At 40.5% G+C, this 21,007-nt stretch overlaps 1 protein-coding gene across 2 annotated transcripts in view; it reads left to right on the forward strand.

The window, feature by feature from the left end:
- The first annotated feature begins 883 nt into the window (after positions 1-883).
- LOC140495754 (storkhead-box protein 2-like) overlaps positions 884-21,007 on the forward strand; it is a 313,499-nt gene continuing 293,375 nt past the window's right edge. For both annotated transcript variants that reach the window (XM_072594828.1, XM_072594845.1), the window contains exon 1: positions 884-1,542. In XM_072594828.1, coding sequence (XP_072450929.1) covers positions 1,203-1,542 — 340 coding nt within the window. In that variant the 5' untranslated portion in view covers positions 884-1,202. The remainder of the gene's footprint in view (positions 1,543-21,007) is intronic.

A 21,007-nucleotide genomic window follows, 5' to 3' on the forward strand; every position in this document is an offset into this window, starting at 1 on the left:
TAGAGTAAAGGGAAGACTTTTTTAGAATGGAGAGGAGGAGAAATGTTGTCAGCCAGAGTGGAATGCATTGCCACAGAAGATTGTGAAGACCGTCACTGAGTGTATTTAAGACTGAGATCGATAGGTTCTTTAGTTATCGAGGGGATCAAGAGTTAGACTAGATTCCCTACAGTATGGAAATTGGCCCTTCAGCCCAACAAGTCCACACCAACCCAACCTTCTGAACAGTAACCTACCCAGACACATTTCACCACCCTATACATACCCTTGACTAATGCGCCTAACACTATGTGCAATGTAGCAAGGCCAATTCACCTGGCATACATATCCAGCAAACCAGCAGATATGGGGAGAATATGCAAACTCCACACAGACAGTTGCTGGAGGCAGGAATTGAACGCAGGCCCCTGGCTGTGAGGCATCAGTGCTAACCACTGAGCCACTGTGCCACCCTGGTTACAGGGAGCAAGCAGGAGAATGGGGTTCAGAAACATATCAACCATGACTGAATGGTGGAGTAGTCTCAGTGGGCTGAATGGCCTAATTTCTGCTTCTCTGTCTTTTGGTCTTAGTCACATCGCTCAATTCCCCTTCTCCAAGCACCTTTCACTGACATACCCTCCCCTTACGTGGGAGCGTGTGAGCCGAGAGCGCGCAGCCCAGCTGGCTGGAGCCGGGAGCGCGCGGGCGAGCTGGAGCGAGCCGGGCAAGCGGCCGTGCGCGCTGTATGGGCGGGCTCGCGCGGAGGCGCGCGGGCGGTGGTGGAGCTGTCAGCGGGTCGGCAGAGTGGCACCTTCCCACGGGCGGGCAGCAGGATCTGGGAGTGGGAGCGGGGTCAGAGGAACGGGAGGGAGGGGAAGGGGAGTCTTGTTATTGTCAAGGTAAAGGAGAAACAGTGGCGGCACGTCCTTCCCCGGAGCAGGGGACTGGTTTTGGGAGCCCAAGGCAGGTGGAGGTGGGGAGGGGGCAGGAGGACCGCCCTCCCCACCCCGCGGTGAGGCCCTTCCTCCCCTCACCCTGAGCACTGCCCCCTCCCTCTCCCCGGGCTGCGCTCCGATACCATCCGTGCGGAGAAATGCAAAGCATCGCTGGCTGCGGGGGATTCACTGCGGAGAGGCTGACAGAGTAACACTCTTGCCCATAGTTTTGTCAGTTCCCCCGGGCGGCTGCAGCAGCGGTGCCGCTCCGTCCCCTCGGGGGCAATGCCGCAGGGGGGAATGGAGAAGTTCCTGCAGATCGCCCCCCACTCTCTGGCCGTGGTGCTGGCTCGGAGCGGCTCGGCCAGGGCTGCGGTGGCGGTCACCGACAACATTCAGCACCATCACACCGGCTACGAGATCTTCGCCGACTTTAAAGCGGAGAACATGCAGCACTTCTGGAACAAGAGAGTGACAGACGCCATCTCGGAGGCTTTCTTCCTCGGCTGGATCGACGAACACGTCCTGCTGATCCAGGGCAAGGAGTCCCACCTGGAAGTGTTGAGGGAAGCCTGGATGAGGAGATCCCTTAAACCTCCCCGGGGCTTCGGTATAAAGTATCTGGGTGAGTGCCAATGCCTTCATTCGGTGTAAAACATTCTGACTTTGAACAGGTATTTTGGGGGATAGTGCACCAGCCCAGTGTTGTGTGACCTGCTTTAACAAAAAAAAGCAAACTACTGTGTGGAGGCTGGAAATCATGTTGCAATCTCAGTGCGAATGTTTCATTGTCAGATCTTGCCCTCGGTTTTGAACCCATAATCTCTCTAGTTACTACTTCAGTACTGCAACCAGTTGATTATCACACCTTTCAAAACTCCCACTCTAGTTGACAATGATGAACTTTTCATCTCAGATATATTTAGGCAGTTTCCAAAAGGACATAATGATAGAGCAAATGCATTTGCACGGACTCATGTCGTACACTGTATTTCGAAATTGTCCTCAATTTGTTTGATGCCTTTAACAGACGCGCCAGTTTTTTTTTCAAAAAATGCCCTCACAAAAGACGGACTAGAGACTGCAAGTACTTGGATGGTAATGACATACACCCCGACTTGCTGAATAAAAAGCATGTGATTCCGATTTATTGTTTTTGAACTCTAGTGCAACAGCGCAGACCTTAATATCGCAGCCTGCTATTTAAACTAGTTATCTTTCAATATTTACTGAAATGGTTCACTGTGCAGGCAACATTTCTCTGGTAGAACGGAGGAGTTGCAGATCCATTCTGGTCGGAGAGGCCAGACTCTAAGCGAAAGCATTGGTGTTTGCAAAGCCTGTTTACCCAGAGCAGATGAAAGATATAACTCTTAGCTGCTGGCTGCTGGAATGCTGCCATGCAACCGGACTATTGAATAGTTACTTTTTAGACACATAAGTATGTCATTAATGCGCTCCGATCTAATGAAGAATTATTGGAGAATATGGATCCACTTAGATATAGTATTAGCTGGGAATATAATGCACGTATTTTTACCAGTTGTTGATTAGCTAAAAAGTTTTAAGAAGTCGTAATGATTCCCATTCCGTTTTAAAATTTACAAACACAAAACTGATTGCAATAATGATACTGCATATATGTACTTTAATAATGCAGTACTGTACTTAGTATCTAGGTGAGTAAACTAGTTAATAGTTCTTCGAAAAACAATTCCAATAGTGTATACAAACCGGTATGCTGAATACATTGCCAGCTCTTGGTTGTTGTGTTACTTGACTGGGGAGGTCACCACATGCTCTGTCAATTACAAGAAAAACAATACAAAATTCAACAATTTACACATAAGCTATTTCATAAGTATATGTCAGAGGTTGATACGTAGTCTCAAAATTTTGAATGGAATTGGTTTGGCGTGTACCTGACCACTTCTGTGTAAAAATATGAGGTTTTTTTTCAAAAACGGTCAATACATTATGGGAACCCCAAATCAAAGATGGTCTCTGCTTGGTTTCTGCATTGATTATTATACCAATTGGCCTGTGTTAACTACAGTCACCATTTGAGATCATTTGGTGTAAGAATTGAGATTGTAACAGTATAGGATTGAGGACAATGGTTGATGCAGGATTCCAGGAAAAAAAAACACATATTGAATCTATTTTTTGACAAAATAAACGTGATAAATGTAATTTTAATAAGGCAAATCTCTGGAAAGTCATGTATTGTAATTATCAGATTTTCAAATTGAGGTCAGTTTTCCAAAAGAGGATGGATGTTCAAGGCTTTTCAGAAGGTTTTTGTGATTGTCAGATTTCTGTCACCAAATTCAAATGGTCTGTATAAGGTCACCTAATGACAATATTCTTGTATTGTTTTATTTGTGTTTAAGTGTTCTGCTGTGCTAATGGCTTTATTCTTTCAGCAGCTAATACTAATTTCAGAAATTCAAGCAGAAGTAGTTGTCATTTAGGATATCTTGTCAGATTTGGGCAGCACGGTGGCACAGTGGTTAGCACTGTTGCCTCACAGCGCCAGAGATCCGGGTTCAATTCCCGCCTCAGGCGACTAACTGTGTGGAGTTTGCACGTTCTCCCCGTGTCTGCGTGGGTTTCCTCCGGGTGCTCCGGTTTCCTCCCACAGTCCAAAGATGTGCAGGTCAGGTGAATTGGCCATGCTAAATTGCCCGTAGTGTTAGGTTAGGGGTATGGGTGGGTTGCGCTTCGGCAGGGCGGTGTGGACTTGTTGGGCCGAAGGGCCTGTTTCCCCACTGTAAATAATCTAATCTAATGTGTTGGACTCAAGCGTCTGTTTCTCTGCTGTATACCTTTCATGACTTTATCAGCTCTTATATAGATAGGTTTAAAAAAACACTAATATATAAAATAATTGCCTACACTAAAAGCATACATTTCAGTCATTCATTAGAAAACTCAGTGTGCAAAATACTGAAAGAATGGAGTTTGGAGAGGCACTTAAGACAAAAGCTTCTTTTTCTAGCAAAGCACAGAGCAGTTGAATTTGACAGCTGGTAGTTTTGTTCTGTCATTGCAGATTTTCAAAGTTGCTGTTTATTAAAATAAGACAATGGTCAGATGTTCTTTAGGATACAGTATCCACTAATGGTTTTCCAATCAATAAAGAGTGCTGATATTGCAAGTTGCCAACCACATTTTGCCCCAGTTCCCACTAAACTGCTGACCACCCACTCCCTCCTTGGTATCTGTGTTAGCTGGTATTTTCAATGATTCTATCTCTTCAGCTGTTAGTCCATGTCTTGAAATCTGCTGTCATCACCGCCCTTTCCTCCAAAATGTGTCAGGTTCTCATTTGCCCTTGAGCACAGTTAGGGATGGGAAATATGCAAAGACCGGCCTTATCCGTATGTCCACATTCCATGAAAGAAGAAAGTATAAAAAGCCCTTAACTCTACCTTCCTCACCACTCATATTCAAATGTACTTTCCTTTCCAAAGTCCTTGAACATGTATACCATTAAGGCATAGAATCATACAGCATGGAAACGGACTTTTTGGTACAACTGGTCCATGCCGACCACGTTCCAAAGCTAACTAGTCTCGTCTGCCTGTGCTTGGCCAATTCCCTTCAAACCTGACCTATTTATGTCCTATGTCTTAAACACTGTAACTATACCTGCACCCACCACTTTCTCTGACAGTTCATTCCACACACAAAGCACTCTCTGTGTAAAAAAAGTTGCCATTCATGTCCTTTTTAAATCTTTCTCCTCTCACCTTGAAAATATGTCCCCTAGTTTTGAATTCCGCCCCCAATCCCAATCCCTCCAACCAGGTTTCAACCTCTTTAATAAGAATCAGTTCTTATTAAAGTTGCAGATGATATCCTATCAATACAAAGAAAACCTTTCCCACCTCATTCTGTTTGCTGCTTTTGACATGTTCAACTACAACTTTAGTTTCCAATGCCTCTCATTTGCTGTCCAGCTGTTTGGAATTGCTCTCATCTGTTTTATTTTACATATCTGATCTAAGCCAGAGATTCATTTTCAATGGCTTACCTTCCTGTTCTTGTTCTATTATCCCAAGTGCCTTAAGGATCTACACGTTATCTCCTGTCTCTTATCTTCATGCTGTTCCTTGATGATATCATCTGAAGCTGAACCATGTCTTGTCATATCTCTCACTATTCCATTAATGCTAAATTATCAGAAAGTGTACCTGACACATAGTATAGGATGAGATTCCAAAATTTAAGTGTTATAAAGACTGAGATGATTGTTTTCACTTCTTACTCAGGAACTCTGTACTGACTTTATCCCTCTTCCTGGCAGTAATCTTAACCAGTCTATTCATAACCTTGGTGTTGTATTTGATCCTGAGATGAGCTTCCAGCTGAATTTTAAAGTTCTTCCTCTTCCAGCTCTACAACCTCCCAAGACCAGACAAACAATGGATGCTTCTTTCCCTAAAGAGCATTAATAAAGCAAGTGGATTTATACAGCAATCAACAATGGTTTTGTGTCATCGTTAGGCTTTTAGTTCCAGATTTTTATTGCATTCAAATTCAGGTTTGCAGTTCCTTGAAAGTGGCAATACAGGTGGATAAGAAAGTCAAAACGGCATATGGTATTTTCGCTTTCATCGGTCAGGGCATAAAGCGTAAAAATTGGCAATCACATTGCAGGTTTATAGAATTTTAATTAGACCACATTTAGAACATGCACACAGTTCTGGCTGCCACACTACAGAAGGATGTGGAGGCTGTGGAAAGGATACAGAAAAGGCTTACCAGAATGTTGCCTGGTTTGCAGGGTTTAAGGTATGTGGAGAGATTGGACAAACTTGTTTGGTTTTCACTTGAGTGTTGAGGCTGAGGGGCGACCAGATAGAAGGTAACAAAATTATGAGTGACATGCATAACATGAGTAGTTGGAATCTTTTTCCCTGGTAGAAATGTCAATTATGAGGGACCATAGGTTTCAGATAAAATGGGGAAAGTTTAAAGCAAATGAGAGGGGCAAGTATTTTACACAGAATGTGGTAAGTAGTTGGAACATGCTGCCAGAGAAGGTGGTAGAAGCAGATACGATAGCAATGTTTAGGAAGCATCTTGATAGATCCATGAAAAGCCAGGGAATAGAGGGATCCAGATCACATGGAGGCAAAAGGTTTTTTAGTTTAGAATGGCATCATGTGTCAGTGCAGGCTTGGTGGGCCGAAAGACCTATTTCTGAGCTGTACTGTTCTTTGTTCTACCCAGGTGGGATTTGAATCTCGGTGTCCAGAACATTACCTGCATCACTGGATTATTAGCCCAGCAACAATACCACTCAGCCATCTCTTCCCACCAATGATTAAATCTTGACCTTTAGAAACTCACTCATATAATATGAGATGGCTTTGTTCATCTCACATTTTTACTGCTTATATTCATAAAATGCAGGTGAATGAAATGATGTTTATTCTTCAATTGGATCTGCCTGATATTATACTCATTCAACTTTGCGAAAAATAGATTTAGAACATTTACTGAACTGAATGGGAATATATCATGTAAGTACGTTATTGTAATCTCCCAATATTTGGGAGACCTGGTCGCTATATTTTTTTCCTGAATACAGCAGTGGTACTTCACAAAGTATATCAGTGGATACATTTTTGAGAAAAGTTTATCATGAAGTGATAACTGGACACTCAAATTCCTTTGTAAGTCAATGGAATTGATACTTCTAGCCCAAGGGGACATAAATTTAAGGTGAAGGGTGGAAGGTATAGGGGGGATGTCAGGGGTAGGTTCTTTACCCAGAGAGTGGTGGGGGCATGGAAGGCGCTGCCTGTGAGAGTGGCAGAGTCAGAATCATTGGCGACCTTTAAGCGGCAATTGGATAGGTACATGGATGGGTGCTTAAGCTAGGACAAATGTTCGGCACGAGATCGTGGGCCGAAGGGCCTGTTCTGTGCTGTATTGTTCTATGTTCTAAAAAAAAATTGAGAAATTAATCTGACAGCCTTTGGTCTTGGAAATTGTAACAGCTTAAGTGCAAGCCTCAAAGACATAGGAGTTATATAACATTTTTTATCACCAGTTTATCTTTAGCAAAAATAACATCACTTGATAAGAAATTAGGAGAATAATTACTGATTGTTTTCTTCCTTCCTATATACTTTCAATTAAACTATCTGGCTTTTTTCTTTCAGTCTGTCGCCGTCAATTTCCATTAGCTTGACTCAGTTCTTTCAACTAGCAGAAAGTGAGGACTGCAGATGCTGGAGATCAGAGTTGAAAAATGTGTTGCTGGAAAAGCGCAGCAGGTCAGGCAGCATCAAAGGAGCATTCAGGAGATTCCTGAAGAAGGGCTTATGCTTGAAATGTCGATTCTGCTGTCGATTTTGATGCTGCCTGATGCGCTTTTCCAGCAAAACATTTTTCAGCTCAGTTCTTTCAACATCTGTTTGTATCAACCTTGAGCTTTGATCTTGACTACCAAATCCACTTAGTTGCTGAGACTATGACATTGATTGATTCATCTTAATGGAATACTCTGGGTCTCTGGTTTCCTGGTGAATTCTGTTATCGTGCAAAGCTTCCAGCTTGTGACTCTTCCTTTCTTTCTGGTTTGGAGTGTTGAAGGAATTTGATCATGCTTTGTTTTTGGTCAATGTTCTCTTTCATGCAAATGATCTATGTGACACTAGTGGAAGTTTCTCCAGAAATGTAGGCCATAAGCTCTGAGGCAGTAATAACACATGTGGAGGAGAGACTTAATCCTGGAATTGGCTTCAAGGTCCCTGTGAATATGCTTTTTGTTTGCTTATGGGTGGCCTAATCCAATGAGTTCTGAGGCTTACTACTGACAGCAACACAGTCTGCAAAATGTTAATCTATGGTAATGTTTGAGCCTCCACCCTGCTGAACAACTCTTCCCACCTGCCATTTTCACTCTAGGGTAACACCAGTTTAAGCATCAAAATAGGTTAACAACAGAAACAAATTCAGGGAGCACTGTAATAAAGTGAATTTGGTTCTGTTCTCACACATAACTACTTTTAACTCAGACTTTGGGCCATTATTTTGCAATACCTCTTGCAACCCATACATTACAAAATTCTCAAAACCTTATTATTTTAGTTCTTGAGGCATTGGGCATAGACTCAACACTTGTTATAGCTATTGTCCAAAACAAAATATTCTTTCCATTCCACTTCAAAGAAGTCAATCTGTACATATTCTCAAGCTTTTCATGTGTTTAACCATGGAATGAAAACAACTTTGGTTGGATCATTTCTCATTCTGAGTCACACTTCACAACCTTTTAGCAACTCTTCAATATCTTTAACTATCTCTTTACTTACTGCTTTGAAGTGAGCATAAAGCAAAGGGCTAACCTTATGAAAAGTTTACTGTGTATTGTCCTTTATTTTGAGTTTGGCCTAATGACTCTAATTTCAACATACGGTTGTCTTGGCTCAAAGACTACCTGTTTTAGCTCTTTCTTAGCACAGGTCAGACTTGCCCTGTGATGTAAGGTGTGTGATTTCTGTCTATTGATATCCTTTATTTTAGATTTTGGAATTTGAACTGGAGGCACATAGGTTTGGTCTGTGTGTGACACTACTAATGTGCTAAATGGAACAGATTTTGAACAGATTTGCCAGCTCAAATTTGGGTCCCCTTTATTTGGACTCCCTGGCCAGGCAAAAGTATGGTGCCCTTATCCCAGTTTGTCCAGGCTGTCTCAATTTGATACTTTTTATTCATCTATACTTCAGTACATACAAACCCCATTGACCAATTCCTGATGAAGGGCTTATGTCCAAAACATCGATTCTCCTGCTTCCACGATGCTGCCTGACCTGCTGTGCTTTTCTAGCACTACAGTTTTGACTCTGATCTCCATCATCTGCAGTCTTCACTTTCTCCTATTCATTCAACTTGTCTAATTCACCCTGAAGCCTCATTACATCCTCCTCAGCACTCACAGTCCCACTTAGCTTTGTCATAATTCATAGTTACCTTCTTTAACAGCGATGTATAAATTTCATGTGTTCTACCTGTGAACCTGCTCTGACAGTGCGCTGTCCAGTTTTCCTGTGCCATTTCATTTGTTTTGATGCCTTCTCAAATGATATGAAGCATGACTTCACATCCTCTTCCTCAAATATTGGTAGAGCCTGTACAAATTTCAACATTTTCCTGACTGTACTTTAGATTGAGGGTCTGGTTTATGTCATTAGAGCTATCTGCATTCAAAGTCTCTGCTTTAAATTTGCATCTTTTTAAGGCTTTTCTTATTTCCCTCTCTTTTTCATTTTCTCTCACCTGAATTTGTTGTTCCAGCCTCTTAAATTCAATTCTTCTTTTTCCTTAGGATCAGTTCTTTATGTTCCTTCTCCCTTTTTGTTTCCAGCAGCTTTAGATCTTTCTCATGTTCAAGCTACTATAGCTATAGACTCATTCCCACTAACTCAAGTGTCTCATTACTTGGCAGCCCTAGCATGACCTGTATTTCCACCAAATGTTGTGCCAATAGTTTAATTTTTTCTCTGCTTTTTCAAGAAATATGCCTTCAATTCACTTGCCAACTCTACAGCCTTTGCCTTCTTCCAGTCTTATAAATCACTCAGAGGTACCTCCCCTATCTATAGGATATATTTCATCACTTTTGATGCCATTTTATTTTACAGTATGAGAAACCGGTACCTATTCCTTCCATACTTATGAATTACTTTTAGTCCACATCAATCTCTCATTGTTGGTGTCCAATGACCGTACAACATGCCCACAAACCGTTATGGGGAACCTAATGGAAAGTCAAATCTCTCTGTTCTGTAAATTCTCACAAATATGTAGGTGACTAGTTTAATTATTAAGATGGTGAACTTGCCTGACCTTGACCACCATTTAAGAAAGAAGAAACTTACACTGGGTTTCATAAATACACAAACAAACAACTTAGTAATTATATCAAGCTCATCCTTTACAAGTAGCAGAATGAATTATTAATTAATAAAACACAAATTTAAACTACACCCACTTTAAATCTGAATGCACACACATTTATTTACAAATAGCATGGATAAGATAGACAGCTTTACAGAAATATGATGTGTGGAAAAAAAATGTAGGCAAAAAGCAACAAGTTTCTGTGGTTTGAGAGTCCAAGCCAAAAGGCTGAGTTGGAATGAGATGCCTTTCTCACAGATTTTTTTGATATTTGGTGATTAAGTATTATGTTATTATTAGTTAGAAATTCTTTGTTTCCAAAGTATTTCAGCACTACTTTCCTTCTAGTCAATGAAGCAGAAAGAAGTATCTGACTCACCTTGCAGATTTTTAGACGTCTGAGTGTAAGTATCCCAGGTCTGGAGCAAACTGTACATAACAGCAGATTCGAAAAGCTGTTGCTGGGCAATTTTGTTTAAGCAGAAAGATAACCTGGTGCCAGTATATTTCTCAAAGTAATCAAATCCTGTTTCTGTAAATGTTACCTCGTTTGTGTGACCATCAAATAACGACCCAACACTTTCACTTTTTTCAAGTGACATAGGAACAGGAGTAGGCCATTCAACCTCACAAGCCTGTTCCACCATTCAATGAGATCTGTAGCTGAACTCCATGCACCTGCCTTTGGTCCATATCCCTTATACCTTTCCTTAACAAAAATATTAAAATTTTAAAATATGACTGATCCAGTATCACTGCCATTGTGGAAGAGAGTCCCAAACACCTCCCAGCCTTTGTGTGCAGAAGTGCTTCCTAATATCTCTCCTGAACGTCTGTCAATAGTTCTCAGAGTATGCCTCCTTGTTCTAGAATCTCACCAATGGAAATAATTTATCTTCATCTACCTGTTCTTTTCCTGTTAATATCTTGAAGATTTTGATCTGATCACTCCTCAACCTTTGAAATTCGAGTGAAAACAGGGCTGATTTATGTAATCTCATTCTTGTAAACCTATGTTGTACTGTCTCCAAGGCCAATATATCCTTCCTAAGGTGTGGTGCGCAGTTCTCCGCAGTACTAAGTTGTTAATGTAGCTCACAGTTGTTAAAAACTCTAATAGTTTAAATTTCCACTTTTTAGATATTTCCAAAATAAAAATATATATAGTCCTTGCACAGGATTCAGTTGAGTGATCCTTCTCAGAACTGCTGAGTTTGAATTTCCTTTTAAATGTTATTAGTTTCTCTGGTGATCATAATATTTCACAATGACAAACATAAAAACCTAATCAATGTGTCCTGTTATATCATTTAAGTGTATAGTGGGATTTGACAGAGGGAAATAAAATGAATTATTAGTTGTGATATTAATTTGTAGCTAAAAGCAAAGAACATGTTTCTTGTAGTTTCTTCCATGGTCTCAAAACATTGCAGAGTGCTTAGCAGATAATGAATTACTTGTAGTGTGTTATGCAGGCCAAAAAACCCAGTAAATTTTATAACACCAATATTCTACAGATGAATAATTTTGGATATATGTTTCAGGGATCAGCAAAAACCATGACACCTGGAGAGTTCCCCTGAACTACAGTTTGTGCCATAAAATCATCTAAAACTGTCTGACCACATAGCTGTGCCCTCAGTTTTAATATCTTACCTGTAAACGAGCAACTCTTGGATTAGCATTAACGTTCTAACTGGTTTATTAATGACCTGTATAACTGAATGCTGAGATGAAATTAAAGCTTAAAGGACAAGTCTTTGTCACATGTCAGTGGGACAGTGATTAGTGGGGAGGCAACACCCAAAAAGGTTGCAAGGTCACTTTTCATCAGTATAGCATAACTGATTGATTTGAAAAATATTGCATTTCTGGTGCTATATGAGACATCACCTATTATGTTGCACAACTTAATTATGGAACACAACAGTTTTCAGAGTATTCATAGCTTGAGGATTAGTTCTGTACCCTCAATTATTGTTAAATTTAAGAGAGAAATTTGATTTGACTAATACCCTTTTATTCAATGATTTAAGTCCAATTTATTCCCATGCACACAGTATTAAGAAATTTAGATATTCAGGATTGTACTGTATAGAGTAATTTATGCAAACTTATTAGAAAAGACCATCCTACAACTTCATGCCTATTGAAAGATCCCTATTCCTGCTACTCTAATAAATAAGGTAAATGCAAATCTTGCTTGTACATGTATACATATATGGTCAATTGATTCCTGTGAAATTCATTTTTTTCTGTTTCATGATGTCTGCTTGGCTCAGTTTGTAGTTGTCACCTCAGAATTGTGAGTTCAAGAGATCTTTCAGAAGTATTGTAATGACTAATTGGTTGCATTCCGAGACAAGTTATCTAGAAATGGGGACTAATTTGAACTAGAAAATGTGTTGAAATCCTGCTATAATTACTTGCAAATTTGAATTTGACTTGGGAAAGCCGGGTAGCAGTAAAAAAGATGACTGAGAAGTTATTGGATTAACAAAGTGGTTTAATTAATGGCCTGGAATAACTGGTTACTGAGGTGAATTGGAAACTCACTTTCTTCTCGACCTTTTTGATAATCTCTTAGAATACTGATGCCTTTGTTACATATCAGTGGGGGATTAATTAGTGAGGGAGGCTACAGGGCAAAAGAAGTTTGAAAGGTCACATTTTATCACTGGGGTGTGCATAACTGACTTGAAACATGTTAATTATAAGCATGTGTTAATAGAAATTCAGGAGAATGGAAATTCATAGGAAATTTTGTATATTAATCAGACTTATTGTTGAACACAACCTGATCTTATCTAATTTGCAGTTAAAGGAGCTTCTGCTATTTTAGCTGAAAAAGCTAAAAATTAAGACATTATTATTTTTAAAAAATACAACTGTTGCCTGCAGCCTTTTTAAAGCACCACACATGGAGGTTGCCTTTTAAATATTAACAATATATTTTTGGCTGTGTTCTCCAAAATAGTTGGCACTATCAGCTATAAACTTGTCTGAAGTCAAGTCCAAGGTTAGATGCAACAGAGAGAGCATATCTGATCTAACTGCACCAGGCACTGCCAGGGAAATGGGGTCAGAATGCAGCCAAGTGGGAATACACAGCTGCAGCTTAGCTGCAGTAGCTTCAAGATCAAAGATTCAGCTGCTCAAGGGAAAATAGCACTCTGTGTTTCGCTTCTTTTTAATTGTCTATGTTTGTAACGTAAAGGCATTTTGAACCTTTACTTCGAGTATCTAGGAAGCCAATGATTTGGGGATAAACTTCATTATTATTATGGGAGAGAAACTGACTTGGGCATGAGATAAACAGTGCAGTATTCTGTCTACTGCCATTCAAGTCAGTGGAACCAATATTGAACTAGCTGCAGAAATGGTGACAGATGTGCCACTACCCACTTTAACTCCCCATCCTGTGAATTTCACTCTTGCTGTATCAGAAAAATGTATTTGTTGAAATCTTTGCAGAAGAAACCCTTTTTGGCACAACATCAATTCCCTTCTGAAGAAGGGTCACAGGACTTGAAACGTTAACTCTGCTTTCCCTCCACAAATGCTGCTAGACCTGCTGAATTTTTTCAGCAATTTCTATTTTTGTGAGTTTCATAAATCCCCATGTTACTTCCTATATTCCCCTTTCCTGTTCCATCTTACACCAAATTTGTTATTCCACATCTGTATCAAAGATAATGCAATTTATTTTTGCTTCGAACATCAGCAGCACAAAAAATTACACTTCTGTGACCTGATAATTCAACAAAAATGTCAAGTGTTGGTATCCATTTAGTGATATTTCTTTGGAAGAAGATCCATGCAGAGGCGATAAAAATGTTTTTGTGAAGGTACTGGTTATTGAGTGTGTCATGTGTCATGCTGGACTATTGACTTGCTTTCCTGAAGTGGAGCTCCCCACTTCTAAAGGATCTGTGCAGATTTTAATTTTGTTTTGTGCTTTAATGAATCACAGTAAGAATCAATTCAATCACAAGGACATTAGACACCATCTGAAAAAGTAGAAGCCTCTGCAGATTGATATTTGTAAGGGTCTGACTTACTCAATAGGAAAAGTCCCACTGTGGCTTTTTCGTGAGTGCTGAGAAGGCACTCTCTAGAGTGGGAGCAACATTCACCTATCTTACTTCCACAGGCTAATGGAACCTTTGTACAAAGCTCTTCCAGTCTGGATTGCATGACCTGTAAAATTTCACATTTGTTTTATCTAAGGGCACAAGGCATGGAGATCCTCCCTTCCTCTGCCATTTTTTGAAACATCTTCTAAACTTTGAAAGATACTAACCAAGCTTAATTTCCAAGAAATAGAATTAAGGGCTAAAGATTATAGGTGTTTTTGTATGCAGGTACTATGCTATTTCTAATAGAATATCTTGAATTATCTGACCTATAACTAATCATGGTAATTTACATGGATCAATGTCAGTAAACAAAGTTAATTACTGTAAATTTGAATCCACTGTTGGATTGACAGTGACTTTCACAGTAAAGTTGTGAGATGATACCTAGCCTTCTAAAGAGAGCTGATACAGAATACCCGAATGTGAAGTGTTCATGTTACAATCTGATATTAGAAATCACCTTCAGATGGACGGTCTTTCTGTTCCTCGTTACTTGATAAATCTTTTCAAAATGAGCAGGTTGCTGATATTTTACTGTAGAACTAATTCCCTAATTGGGCTCTCCCAGCAAGAAATGTTGTGCAGGGAGAGGATGAGCTATGAGTTTGCAAGGCTGCAGCCACTGTGTTGTACCCATTAAAATAAGTGGATGGAAATTACAGGCCACATGGCCACAATTTCCTGCTGTGTGTTCTCCTTGAGCATCCAACTGTGAAATCATCCCATATGTTTTTATTATTCCTTGGAGGTACAAGCATACTAATTCAAGAGAATTAGACAGATGTTGTGAAAGATGGCACTTCCTGGAGTGCTAGCCTTATCTTTTAAGTTTATTTGTTTGTTCTGCCTTTGAAATTTATTTGGTACAGAAAATTAGCAGGAGAAGAAAGGATGAGTTTTGATTTTTTCACATTTAAAATTATGTGATTGGATATTCAATAGTCCTACAATGTGGAACAGATCACCTGATATTTGGAATAGCAATATATTGAAACTGAATTGCTGGTATGTGTTGATGAAGTCCTGATATGCAAATGCAATTGGAAGTTTTAACTTCTGATCAGCTGGTTTACCCGAACTCTCTATAGATGTCTCTTACACTGAATTCAAGGTCAGAGGCTTGAGCGAGATTCATATACTTACTTGCATATTTAAACTGGTTTGTTAGAAGCAGTATGATGCTGGGACAATTTTACCACTCTGTTTGACTGCGTATATTTTGAAAGAGCATACTTGCCAATTTACTTGGTGTTTATCTGTTTAAATGCTATAAATGTAAGTGACAGGCATCCAAATAAAATCCATAAAAACACATGCCATCAAGAGTTCAGACACAAGCAAGTTCCAAAGTGGGAGGAAAGTTTAATTAATTTTGAAATTCAGAAGAAGTCAGTGATATATATGTTTGATAACTTAATGCTTTGGATGGTTTCTGGGCTTAAGGATTTTTCCAAATTTTTTAATGCAATAATTTAAAGATCCCATGGGGTCCAAAGTTTGTGAGAAGATTTGTAGCTCGGGTGTTCGTGGTTGTGGTTCTGTTCGCTGAGTTGGGAATTTGTGTTGCAGACGTTTCGTCCCCTGTCTCGGTGACATCTTCAGTGCTTGGGAGCCTCCTGTGAAGCGCTTTGGTGATCTTTCCTCCGCAATTTGTAGTGGTTTGAATCTGCCGCTTCCGGTTGTCAGTTCCAGTTGTCCTCTGCAGTGGCTGGTATATTGGGTCCAGGTCGATGTGCTTACTGATTGAATCTGTGGATGAGTGCCATGCCTCTAGGAATTCCCTGGCTGTTCTCTGTTTGGCTTGTCCTATAATAGTAGTGTTGTCCCAGTCGAATTCATGTTGCTTGTCACCTGCGTGTGTGGCTACTAAGGATAGCTGATCGTGTTGTTTCGTGGCTAGTTGGTGTTCATGGATGCGGATCGTTAGCTGTCTTTCTGTTTGTCCTATGTAGTGTTTTGTGCAGTCCTTGCATGGGATTTTGTACACTACATTGGTTTTGCTCATGCTGGGTATCAGGTCCTTTGTTCTGGTGAGTTGTTGTCTGAGAGTGGCTGTTGGTTTGTGTGCTGTTATGAGTCCTAGTGGTCGCAGTAGTCTGGCTGTCAGTTCGGAAATGCTCTTGATGTGGCTAGTTGTAGTGTGGCTAGTCCTTTGGGTTGCAGCATGACCTCGTTCTGTTGTCTTTCTCTTAGGCATCTGTTGATGAAATTGCGCAGGTATCTGTTTTTGGCGAATACATTGTATAGGTGTTCTTCTTCCTCTTTTTGCAGTTCTGGTGTACTGCAGTGTGTTGTGGCCCTTTTGAACAGTGTCTTGATGCAACTTCTTTTTTGTGTGTTGGGGTGGTTGCTTTCGTAGTTCAGGACTTGTTCTGTGTAAGTGTGGCTTTCCTGTATACTTTTGTGGTGAATTCTCCGTTCGGTGTTCTCTGTACCATCACGTCTAAGAATGGGAGTTGATCGTCCTTTTCTTCCTCTCTAGTGAATCGGATTCCTGTGAGTGTGGCATTGATGATCCGGTGTGTGTTCTCTATTTCTGTGTTTTTAATGATTACAAAGGTGTCATCCACATATCTGACCCAGAGTTTGGGTTGAATTTGTGGTAAGATTGTTTGTTCTAATCTTTGCATTACCGCTTCTGCTGAGAGTCCAGAGATGGGTGAGCCCATGGGTGTGCCGTTGATTTGTTTATATATTTGGTTGTTGAATGTGAAGTGTGTTGTGAGGCACAGGTCCAGTAGTTTGAGTATGCCATCTTTGTTGATAGGTTCAACGTCCTGTTGTCTGTTCAGTATGTCCAGCAGGTTGGCTATTGTTTCTCTGGCTGTGGTTTTGTTGATAGAGGTGAATAGTGCCGTTACATCGAATGAGACCATGGTTTCTTCCTTGTCAATGTGTATATTTCTGATGATGTCCAAGAATTCCTGTGTTGATTGTATAGAGGGTCTGGATCCACTGATCAGGTGTTTCAGTTTCTGCTGTAGTTCTTTAGCCAGTTTGTCCCAGGTGTCCCTGGTAGTGATACTATGGGTCTGAGTGGGATGTCTGGTTTGTGCACTTTAGGTAATCCACAGAATCTGGGGGTGTTGTTGCTTTCAGGTTTCATTCTTTGTAGGTCAAACCTGGTTATCTGTCCGTTTTTTATAGGTTCCTCAATGTGTTGTTTATCCTACTGGTGAGCTGTGGGGTGGGGTCCCTCTTTTGGTAGGTGTTGGTGTCTGCAAGTAGTTGTTGTGCTTTTTGGATGTAGTCTGCTTTGTCCAGGATGACCGTCATTCTGCCTTTGTCTGCTGGTAGTATGATTATGTTCTTATCATTTCTTAGTGATTTTAGTGCTTCCTTCTCCTTTGTGTTGAGGTTATGTATTTGTCTTTTCCTTGTTATCAGAGGTACGATACTTTGTCTCACTGTTTGTTGTGTCTCTTCTGTCAGTCCATTGTTCCTGAGTGTGCATTCTAGTGCTGCTAGGAAGTCTGCTGTCTTGACGTCCCTGTGGTTGTAGTTGATTCCCTTGGCCAGTATTGTTCTTTCCATGCCTCTGAGTTGTCTGTGGGAGAGGTTTCTAACCCAGGTGTGTGTTGTGGTGTCCTCTCTGTTGTGTGTTAGTTTGGCCATTTTTTCTTTTAGTGCCGTTTTTAGACAGCTAACGATCCACATCCATGAACACCAACTAGCCACGAAACGACACGACCAGCTATCCTTAGTAGCTACACACGCAGATGACAAGCAACATGAATTCAACTGGGACAACTCTACTATTATAGGACAAGCCAAACAGAGAACAACCAGGGAATTCCTAGAGGCGTGGCACTCATCCACAGATTCAATCAGTAAGCACATCGACCTGGACCCAATATACCGACCACTGCAGTGGACAGCTGGAAACTGACAATCGGAAGCAGCAGATTCAAACCACTACAAATGCTGGAGGAAAGATCACAGAAGCGCTTCATAGGAGGCTCCCAAGCACTGAGGATGTCACCTAGACAGGGGACGAAATGTCTGCAACACAAATTCCCAGCTCGGCGAACAGAACCACAACATCCCATGGGGTCTTGACTGGCAGTATGCTGCAGGCAGTAGCTCCAAACCAGCTTTAGGAACCCAAACAAAAATCATCCATCTTAGAGTCATCGAGGCAGACACCAGAGAAACAGATCCTTCTGTCCAACTTGTCCATGCTGGTCAGATATTCTATATTAATCTTGTACCGTTTGCCAGCATTTAGCCCAGATCCCTGTAAACCCTTCCTATTCATATACTCATCCAGATGCCTTTTAAATGTTTTAATTATTCCAGCATCCACCACCTCCTCTAGCAGCTCATTCCATATGTGTACCACCCTCTACATGAAAATATTGCCACTTAGGTCTCTTTTAAATTATGGAAGAATCTAGGACTAAGGGATCATGTTTAAAAACAAGGAGTTGCCCATTCTAAGATAGAAATAAGGCAAATTTCTTTTCTCCCAGGTTCATGAGTTTTTGGAACTGTTTTCCTGAAAAGGTAGCCCTCTAAATTCACCCCTTTCAAATATATATCCAGCTCTCTTTTTCAAACTGTCTATGATCCACCTCCACCACTCTCCCAGGCAGCGCATTCCAAATCCTAACAACTCTGTGAATAACGAAGTTTCTCTTCATCTCACTCCTAGCTCTCCTGCTGACAATCTTGAAATTATGATCTCTAGTTACTGACTTACTAACTGTTGACTCTGTCTTTACCCTGTCAAAGTTGTTTATACTTTGGAGCCTCAATGAAGTCGCCTCTTAATCTTTCCTGTTCCAAGGAGAATAAGCCCAATTTCTCTAATGTTCCTTTGTTTCTAAAATCCCTCATTCCTGGTTTCATTCCTTTGCTCTCTCTCCAGGACTTTAACCTCCTTATATAATCCAGAATACAAAATGATGAGCATTTAATCACACTATCACCAGTTGAACCTATTTGGACACGCCTCCTGCTTTAACACACCTTCTGAGCAGATTGGACTTACACTTTGACATTCTAACCCAGAGACAGGAATGTTACACTAATTGCCTTCTAATGCATATCACATGGGGCAATTTTACCAATCCATCTGGCGGGAGACTGATGGGACAGAGTTGGCCAGCCAAGCCAATCCCAACTAAAACTTCAATGGGAAATAAAATCAGGTGACCTGTAAAACAGATGGCTGATCTAACCTCAATCATTAACACTAAACAACTTGTGGAATATTTGACTTTCCAGTTTTAACTTGTTCTGCATTGGAGAATCTTCAAGATAAACGACTCGCATTCACATGGTGCCTTTGATGTAATAAATCAGCCCACATCTCTTCACATGAGTATTATCAAATAAAATTTGACATTGAGCTGCATAAAGAAATATTAGGACTCGTGATCAAAAGTTGATCGAGGGAATATGTTGTGAGGAGGAGGGAGATAGAATACTTCTGCTTATTTCTGTAATCTAAATCATGTGCTTTCCACACAGCCCTTAATATTTTGTTTAAATCTTTCCCTAATACTTTATTAAATGTTGTGTGTGACTTAACTTCAAAGGCCACCTGTAAGAATGCATTCTCTATTCTAATGAGCTCTTGTCCAAAAATAACTATTTTAAACATCTCTATTGAGTTCCTTGCCAAATCGTCTGTAACAAGCTCAGGATGTTTTTGTTTGATAGTGGGAAAGCATCAACCCAACCTTAAATATTTGAGTAGTTATTGGGTGGGATTTTCCAAGGAGTAGTAATCTTTTGTTGCTGTACTATAATTCATACTCCACACAAGACCACTGCATTTCTGATAGGTGAATCTGATGAGGGCTCCTGCAGAAATGTGGAGTTATACTTGGTTCTGACAGTTCTCTTGTACTGCAGAATTGTGAGATTAATATGCTGGGAAGATAGGGTGCCAGGTAGAGATAGTATTAGGGGGCTAGAATGCAAGGTGACAAGGGACCAGATAAATGATACAGTGTTCAGGATAGCTTAGAGTTATTGGGAGATTTTGGGTCCAGCAGGGAAAGGGTGCTGTTGGGTTTGGGAGTGTCAGAGGCAGATTGTGTCCAGAGCAATGGGAAGGGTGTTGTTGGGTCATGGGGTGGACCGGCTGAAGCTTGGATCCAGAGGGGATGAAGGTCTCATTAGGTCCAGAATGGGACTAGGGTATCAGTCCTGGGGAGAGAGAGGGGTTGTCATAGTAACTATTTACTTAATTTAATTGGAACCCTACACATTCTCTGATTGAAATGGAGACATTTGGAGCGATTGTAGATGAATTTCCTTCAATTTCTCTGGCAATTCCTCCAGTGTGTGTTGCAATGGGGACTCCACAGGGACCCCTTACACAGCCCCTATCTATACTGGAATGACAGTATTGCCCTTCAAATATCTGGGCTATTAATTAAGTGATGATCAATGCTAAAAATACCTGCTAATAACTGACTATAACATGCTACCAGGCCCAGCTGGATCTTCCCTAGCTAAAACACCAAACCACTTTTTGTAATTTATGCCACAATGATGGTCTAAATATACAATCGTTGGTAGCAATCTCATTCATTTAAAATAATGTGTTGAAAACAAATAGGAACAAAATACCACAAAGAATTTATCAATTTATTAGTGTAAATGTATTTCATTGTTATTGGTTTGTTTTTAGTTGCTTTTTTTTACTTTGGATTTATGAGAATTAATTTTGTTTTTGAAGTTCCATTCGATCTTTCAAGAAAACGTTTGATCTTAAAAGGAATCTGACTACTTAACGGCAAGGTCCTAGGGAGTGTTGCTGAACAAAGAGACCTTGGAGTGCAGATTCATAGCTCCTTGAAAGTGGAGTCACAGGTAGATAGGATATTGAAGAAGGTGTTTGGCATGCTTTCCTTTATTGGTCAGAGTATTGAGTACAGGAGTTGGGAGGTCATGTTGCGGCTGTACAGGACATTGGTTAGGCCACTGTTGGAATATTGCATGCAATTCTGGTCTCCTTCCTATCGGAACGATGTTTTGAAACTTGAAAGGGTTCAGAAAAGGTTTACAAGG

The sequence above is a fragment of the Chiloscyllium punctatum genome, chromosome 2 (assembly GCF_047496795.1).
Source record: "Chiloscyllium punctatum isolate Juve2018m chromosome 2, sChiPun1.3, whole genome shotgun sequence".
Lineage (NCBI taxonomy): Eukaryota > Metazoa > Chordata > Chondrichthyes > Orectolobiformes > Hemiscylliidae > Chiloscyllium > Chiloscyllium punctatum.